Source organism: Carlito syrichta, unplaced genomic scaffold (genome assembly GCF_000164805.1).
Source record: "Carlito syrichta isolate Samal-C Ts95f unplaced genomic scaffold, Tarsius_syrichta-2.0.1 Scaffold273549, whole genome shotgun sequence".
NCBI classification, from domain to species: Eukaryota; Metazoa; Chordata; class Mammalia; order Primates; family Tarsiidae; genus Carlito; species Carlito syrichta.
In genome coordinates this window covers 75,451-84,119 of record NW_007217645.1, presented here as the reverse complement: position 1 = coordinate 84,119, position 8,669 = coordinate 75,451, and the positions used below count along the sequence as shown (strand labels likewise).

Here is an 8,669-nt window from a genome sequence, read left to right as displayed (position 1 = left end):
ACCTCTCCAGATTCAACCAATCATGGATCAGAAATATTCAGAAAAAAGCCAAAAATAATACAAAAAAAAATACAGAATAATAACTATATGCCATTTACATTGTATTAGGTGTCATAAGTAATCTTGAGATGATTTAAGGTATATGGGAAGATGTGTGTAACTTGTATGTAAATACTACACCCCCTTATATGAAGGACTTGAGCATTCGTGGACTTTGGTATCTAGTCCCCCCAAAGATGCCAAAGATGGATATACTTGTTGGTCATGTGTATATTATCTTTGGAGAATTGTCTACCCCTCGCCTTTTTTTGTAGAGACAGGTTCTTGCTATGCTACCCAGGTTGACCTTGAACTCCTGGCCTCAAGCAGTCCTGCCTCAGCCTCCCAGGTAGCTGGGACTACAGGCATGCATGTACCAATCATCACACCAGGCATTTTGCCTATTTTTAAATTGGGTATTTTGTTTTTTTATTATTGAGCTGTAGGAGTTCTTTATATATCTGACTATTAACCTCTTTTGCAAATATTATCTTCTCCCATTTTGTAGGTTGCCTTTTCACTCTGTTTATTGCTTCCTTTGCTACACAGAAGTTTTCAAGTTAGTGTAGTCCTATTTGTCTATTTTTGTTTTTGTTGCTTGTGTTTTTCATATACAAGAAATCATTGCCAAATCCAGTGTTGTGAAGCTTTTTTCCTGTGTTTTCCTCTAGTAGTTTTATGGTTTCAGGGATGTGTTTAGGTCTTTAGTCCATTTTGAGTTAATTTTTGTATATAGTTTAACGTAAGAGTACAACTTCATTCTTTTGCATGCAGTATCTCATTTTATGCAGAAACTTTTATCACTGCCAGCTTTTTTTTGTTCTTAATTCAGTTTTTGATAATATAGCCATTTTAGTTTTTAAAAAGTCTTTTTCTTTAGGTTTTAAAAAAATTACTGTTAGCATGGCATATCTTTTCTATTCACTTACTTTAACATATTTGTATTTTTATACTTAAAGTAACTTTTTTGCTTGTATGCAATTTATAGCTGGGTTTTACTTTTTCTCATCCAAGTGGATAGTTTCTTTTTTTTATCTTTTAGTCTTTGTTGAGATAATTGAAGAGTCACTTGCAATTGTAAACAACAATACATCTTGTGTACCTTTCACCTAGTTTCCCTCAGGGGTATAACTTTAGTACTAGGAAATTGACATTGACATTGATACATTCTGCCTACCTTATTCAGATTTCACCTGTTTTACATGCACTCTTTTGTGTGTGTATGCATATGACATGTAGATTCATGTGATAGGAGTCATAGCTACACATGTGACCACTGCTACAGTCAAGATACAGTGCAGTTCCATCGTGAGTATCTCTGTGCTACTCACTTATTGCCACAACTACTCTTCCTCTCATCCTTCTCTAATCTCTGCCAATCAATAGTCTACTCTCTAGCTCTATAATTTTGTCATTTCAAGAATGTTACATATATGGACTCATATAGTTTTTTCATTGAGATCTGTCTAGTTTGTTACATTTTCAATAGCTTGTCCTTGTTATTGCTGCATAGTATTCCTGAGTCTCTGCCTTTAATTGGAGGTGGTTAGTTCATTTATATTTAATGTGATTGTTGCTATAGCTGGGTTTAAATCAACCATGGGGGCTCCGGCAGTCCTCTCACCTCAGCCTCCCAAAATGCTGGGATTATAGGCGTGAGCCACCGCACCCTGCTCACATGTTTTATTGGTTAGTCCATTTATATATATATATATATATTTTTTTTTTTTTTTTTTTTTTTTTTTTGAGTTGGAGTCTCACTCTGTTGCCCAAACTGGAATGCAATGGCCGCTCCCGGCCACCGCAGCCTCGACCTGCTGGGCTCTGGCGATCCTTCCGCCTCAGCCTTCCAAGTAGCTGGAACTACAGGTGCACGCTACCACGCCCGGCTGATTTTTTGATTTATTGTAGAGATGAGGTCTCACCAAGTTGCCCAGGCGGATCTCGAACCTGCGGGCTCAGGCAATCCACTCACCTCGACCTCGCAAAGTGCTGGGATTACAGGCTGAGCCACCGAGCCCAGCCAGTCCATTTATATTTAATGTGATTATTGTTATAGTTGGGTTTAAACCAACCATCTTGCTCAGGGTTGGCAAACCATGACTTGGGACTTAAATCACACCCATCAAATTTGTTTTATAATTAAAGTTTTATTGGAACTCAGCTATGCTCATTTATTTACTCTTGTCTGCATCTGCTTTTGTGTTGCAATGGCAGAGTTGAGTACTTGTGATACTGTATGGTCCACAGAGCCAAAAATATTTACCCTCTGGTCCTGTACAGAAAAACTTTTTAATCCCTGCTTGTGCTGTTTGTTTATTGTTTGTTCTGCTGATTTTACAGTAGAAAAGTGAGCTTAAAAGAGATGTTAACAGTCATTGGTGCCTATTAGAATATCTACTTTCTTCAGATAAAATTTTAGACCTGACACAAGGTTTCTAAATTAGTTTTCTATTGTATGTAACACATTTCTACAATTTTAGTGGCTTAAAATAACACAAATGTGTCATCTCACAGTTTCTATGGGTCAGAAGTCTGGGCACAGCTTCCTTGGGTCCTCTGCTTGGGATCTCACAAGTCTGTGTTCATTCTTATGTGAAGGCTCAACTTAGGAGGAACCTGCTCCCACACTCATTCAGGTCATTGGCAGAATTTGTGTTCTTGCAGCTGTGTGACTGAGGGCCTAGCTTCTTACCTCCTGTCAGGTGGAGGCTTCTGTCAGGTCTTAGAATGGTCTGTCATTCCCTGCTGCATGGCCCTCTCTAGTAGTTTGCTTTTTAAGGCATGCAGGAGAGCCTGTCACTCCAGTTTGCGCAGATAGTATTACATAATGTGACATAATCAAGAAGGTGACATGCCACGACTTTCCCACATTCTGTTGATTGGAAGCAAGTCACAGGCTCTTCTTGTACACAAGGAGGTTATATGAAGACATGACTCATTGGGGGGTCACTGTCTGGTGCCCGCCACAGAAAGTTAAACTACAGTAACTATAATCTTTCATCTTACATTGACCATTTTAATTCTTATCAAAAGCTGGAAACGAGATTAACAATAAAGAATCTAACGCAGCTAAAGTTCCGGTTAAGGGGTTTACAATTTTTCTGAAACTGCATACTAAGCAGAACTTTCTACTCTAGGAATACCAAGATTTGCAACAAACACTTGTAAATCCATTATTGTATTTGATGTAATTCTTAGGATAATACTGTGGGGTAGATAAGTATCTTGTTTATAGATGAAGAAACTGAGAATTAGTAAAACCTTCCAAAAAAAAAAAAAAATCGCACAGTCAGCAAGTAGTGGAATAGGGTTTTAACTTAAAATCATTTATTTCTGTCACCAGGGTAGAATTGTAGAATAGAACTGTTGATGGTGTGGATGTTCATCAAATATGCTTTGATGATGAGGAAAGTTTGATTTTATATGTAACACTAACAAATTCTATGTGAAAATGCAAATCAACTGAGATCTTTATAAGCACGCAGTAGTTCCTATGCCTGACAGTGCAGTATCCCGAATCCTTAGTATATTCCTATAAGTAGTATCTGCATTTCACAGAAGAGATAACTGAGGTTTAAGCAGGTTGTTATTTGCCCAAGATCATACAAATGGTAAGTGGTGGAACCATGATCTGACTCTAGAATCTAGGGTGAACTACCCTAGATTAACCTAACTTAATCAAAATAACCTTCCCTTTTTGCCTTGTATCACTAAATAAACTCTCTAGACTTAAAATTTTTAGTTTATAGCCTCTCTTTTTGAAGATAGTTTCAAAACTCAAAAGTCATGTGCTTTGAGTTGTTCTGGTTAGATTTTAAAGGAGTTTTTTTACTACATAAAATAGCTGAAGTGAATTATGTGACATTTAGCATCAAAATTGCATTTTTGTTCTTTTTCAGTAATGATTGATATATAGTTGTCTTATCATTGCTTATAGTTTTAGCATATTATAGTTATTAATTTTTTCTTTTGGTTTGTCTCTGTGTGTTTTGTTGTTGACTTTTTGATCATAGCAAACTAACTGTACGATGGCAATTGAGGGGGTTTTGAGAAATATCTGAAATCTGGTGGCCTTCTGCCCTCTCCCACCCTTTGAAAAAGAACTAATGAGACATTTGAGAAGACAGCTACGTTAAAAGAGTGTTGCAAATGGCTTCAGACTCTGTGAATGGGAAACAAGCTAGGAATCACCTCACAAAGGGGAAGAGGCAGCAGCCGCAGCAGCAACTAAAGAACAGATCTTCAGTCAGTGATGGTGATGGAGACGACACCTTTGTTTTTGAAGCAAATGAAGCTTGGAAAGACTTTCATGGTTCTCTTCTTCGATTTTATGAAAATGGAGAACTCTGTGATGTCACACTGAAGGTAAGGTTGCCTTTTTTCTTACTTTACTCAATTTCTTCAGTCTCCTATGAAAAATGAGGGTTTCTATAACCACATGAGGCAAACTTTGGTGCTATACTTGTTATGGTCAGAGTGACTTTAGTCTCAATCTTTTCTTATTGAAGAGGAAGGGACATAAGAGAGGGTAAGTGAAGAGAAGTTAGCATAAGATAACGTTATTGTACTAATTTAATGTTGATATTCATTCATTCATTTTTTTTTTTTTTTTGAGTTGGAGTCTCACTCTGTCACCCAGGCTGGAGTGCAGTGAGTGGCATGTTCACAGCCACCACAGCCTCGACCTATTATACTCAGGTGATCCTTTCGCCTCTGCCTTCCAAGTAGCTGCAACTACAGGCATGCACTGCCACGCCTGGCTAAAATTTTTTTTTTTTTAATTGTGTAGACGAGGTCTTACCAAGTTGCCCAGGCTGTTCTCGAACCCCTGAGTTCAGGCAGTCCTCTTGCCTTGGCCTCCCAAAGTGCTGGGATTATAGGCTTGAGCCAGTGCGCCTGGCCGATATTCATTATTTCTTAGTTAATTAACTTCTGGAACCCCAGAACAACAAATAGTTACTTTAAGTAAATTAATAAATCGCTATTGACTGGACACAATTTTCACTTGTGAATTTAAATACCTTGATGTATATTTGCTTACTCTTAATATATATTTGAAGTCAGGAATTCTTGTTTGTTGACTCAGCTACACTAGTGTTTTACTGTATATCCCTATTCTGATAGTTTAACCTCAACTTTATTGTTATCTGTTAAGTGAGATTGTGTATCTGCACCTGATAGTGAAATATAGTCTATTTAGACTTGGCTGAAAAGGTCTTTGAGGAACTTTAAGTTTATGGTTTATAGGATCGTTTTGTTCTGCTTAAAAAAAATACACGGTTTTGGCCAGGCTCAGTGGCTCAGCCTGTAATCCCAGCACTTTAGGAGGCCAAGGTGAGTGGGTTGCCTGAGCCCGCAGGTTCGAGACCTGTCTGGGCAACTTGGCGAGCCCTCGTCTCTACAATAAATCAAAAACTAGCTGGGCATGGTAGTGCGCACCTGTAATTCCAGCTACTTGGAAGGCTGAGGCGGAAGGATCGCCGAGCCCAGCAGCTCGAGGCTGTGGTGGCCGGGAGAGTGCCACTGCACTTCAGTCTGGCGACGGAGTGAGACTCCAACTCAAAAAATAAAAATACACAGTTTTAATAAAATTATAAAAGTGATAAAGGAGTCTCTGTGTTCTGATTGTTTCCCATTACATATTTAAAGTACTTTCTTTTTCTTATTTCTTAGTGCAATATTAAATTTTTTGGTGATTCATATGTATCCATGCAGCATTTTCCCCATGAGATTTGCCACTTTTGGGTCTCATCGATTTTTCTTTCTGTTCCTGCTCACACAAGTTCGTAGAGCCAACACTGTTGTGGGAATTCAGGGCACGCTTGGAGAATCGGATCAGGGGACACTCAGCAAAAAATCTATAAACTAAAACATAAGCTTTGAGTTTCAGGCCTAGAAAGTCCAGGAGAGTAGTGTTACACTGTGGATGACTGACCCATATTCTCTTTCTTTAAAGTCTTAGTGTCCTCAGATATTGAAAAGAAAATCATTACATAATTCTACTAATTCTTTGTGAAATTTAGCCATATTCATGTATGTATTTTAATGTAGAAACACAAACATTTGATCCTTATGGTATATTATGTTTAATCTCATGCCATTGTTCTAATTTTCAATCCTAATGTAAAATTTAGTGACCCACACTGGCTTCAGCAAAAGTAAAAAATAGATTATTTGTATTTAATCAACTGTTCATTCAGCATATCATCAGTGGATGCCTGGAAATATTTAAAAGTAACATTGATTTTATAAATTTTAAAAATTAGATTTTAGAATAATTTTATAAACTACTGCATATAAACTTAAGTGAAAAATAAGGGCCTAACTGTAAGTTATAACCAGACTCAGGACTTTTGTTTCTTGGGTGACATCAGCAATAACTTGAAATAAAAACTTCAGAACAATCTTTGGTGGAAGACTAAGTATCCTATATTTGAAGCAGTGATAGAAGTCATTTAGGAAGAGAAACACATCAACAGAGCTAGTTTATCTATTTATTTTTTGAGTCCAAGTTTCACTCTGTTGCCTACGCTGAGTGCAGTGGCACACGCTGAGTGCAGTGGCACACGCTGAGTGCAGTGGCACACTTATGGCCACTGCAGCCTCGACCTGCTGGGCTCAGGTGATCCTTCCACTTTAGCCTTCCAAATAGCTGGAACTACAAGCATGTGCCATCACACTCAGCTACTTTTTTGATTTATTGTAGAAATGAGGTCTCTCCATGTTGCCCAGGCTGGTCTTAAACCCATGGGCTCAGGCAGTCCTCTCCACTAAGCCTCCTGAAGTGCTGGGGTTATAGGCGTGAGCTACTGCACCCAGCTAACAGAGCTAGTTTAAAGAAACTGACTCATTTGTATTTCCTCAACTGTAAAATTAGGATGATGACTAGGCTTTTTGTGAGGAATAAACGAGTTAATACATGTGAGGTTCTTACAACTGTGGTTGGCACATAGTAAATAATAAATACCAGCAATTATTATGATGATTATATGTACTGCTATCAGTGAATTCTGCTATGGTAGATCTGTTCCTAGTCCTACAAAGAATTACAGTTTAATCTTTTAGCAGATCTGTTATACTGGATTTATTTCTTAATTCTCATTGAACATTTCTTCAACTTTCAGAACTTCTAAACCAAATAGGATTGTGGGTAATTTATAATGCTCTGTTCAACATACACTATACATTTTAGAGTCATATTATCTTAAGGATTATTTCATGATATAATTTAATCTCTTTTAGTATTATGTTTCCTGTGACCGTTATTGCTTTTAGGACAAATATTTTAGGAAGACAGTTATCACAAAATTTGTTTTATTGCTCATATATAGGATCATTAACCCATTTTAAAATTCCTGAGTATGTCTTTTAGAAATAGCAAATAAATTTGTTTGGGAAATTTTTATTGAAGTCCTACTCTAATATGTGGAAAGCACAAATAAATCTGAATAATATACCATACCTGCCTGAGGGAATTTGAAGTTTAGCTAGAGATGGGCACATATGTAGCCAACTATAATGTGATTTAGTGTTTGCCATTTGTGTAGTATATTTTGGAAGCATAAGAGAGGATCATTAATTATGTCTAAGAGGTGACTGGAAAGGCTTCACATAGATTACACTTTGCCTTGAGTTCATTCCAGGGAGAAGTTCAACTTGCTTATATATTTTTATGCTTACTTATCAGTGAAAATATTTTTAAACAATATATCTAGTGGTAGCTCTGAAATTATGTGTGAGGGAAACTTAAGGGCAGCAGTTTGGTGGGGGAAAGGGCAGGGAGGGATATTGCATAGTACTCATTGCTTAGATTATGTGTTATAGATTAATAAAAATAGTGTTTACAAAAGATGCTTTTAGTCATGCATCCTGTAGTCTGAGTAAATGTCTTTATTAAAAACCATAGTTAATTTTACTTTAAGAAGTTAATAGAGACTATTACAGCAGGACAGCTCCCATACCACCTCTTGATGTTACCACTGAATATATCTTGTTTATACTATTTGAATTTTTTTGAAAGTGCTTAGTTTTGTTATTTTTTTTTCTAAACAAATACTTATAGGAGCTAATAAAATTTTTCAAGGCTTTAAGTGGTATAATTATTTAATGTCAAAACTTACAACTGACCAGGTAAAAATAAGTGCTCAGAGAGATTACAGGGAAACAAAATATGTGAACTACATTATGATAATACACTGAGTTGGAGTCTCACTCTGTCACCCACACAGGAGTGCAGGGGCCGCTCCCAACCATCACAGCCTCAACCTGCTGGGCTCCAGCGATCCTTCTGCCTCAGCCTTCCAAGTAGCTGGAACTACAGGCGCGCACTACCACACCCAGCTAATTTTTTGATTTTTATTGTAGAGATGAGGTCTCACCAAGTTGTCCAGGCAGGTCTTGAACCTGTGGGCTCAGGCAATCCACTCACTTCGACCTCTCAAAGCGCGAGATTACAGGCTGAGCCACCGAGCCCGGCCAGTAATACACTTATAAGAGTAGAAATGATGACATTATTACCTTTATATCAGTTAACTCCTGACTTGAAAGCAGACTGTCTTAGTTTATTTATACTACCATAACAAAATACCGTAGACCAGGTAATTTTTTTTTTTTTTTTTTTGAGTTGG

General features: G+C 37.3%; 1 protein-coding gene across 3 annotated transcripts in view; it reads left to right on the top strand.

Annotated features, from left to right (window-relative positions):
- Positions 1-4,049: 4,049 nt before the first annotated feature.
- The window catches only part of KLHL8 (kelch like family member 8), a 36,942-nt gene continuing 32,322 nt past the window's right edge, over positions 4,050-8,669 (top strand). Inside the window, exon 1 of one of the 3 annotated variants that reach the window (XM_008052353.1) lies at positions 4,050-4,407. In XM_008052353.1, the coding sequence (XP_008050544.1) occupies positions 4,192-4,407 (216 nt within the window). In that variant the 5' untranslated portion in view covers positions 4,050-4,191. The remainder of the gene's footprint in view (positions 4,408-8,669) is intronic. The other 2 variants (XM_021709686.1, XM_021709685.1) reach the window with 2 other exon arrangements.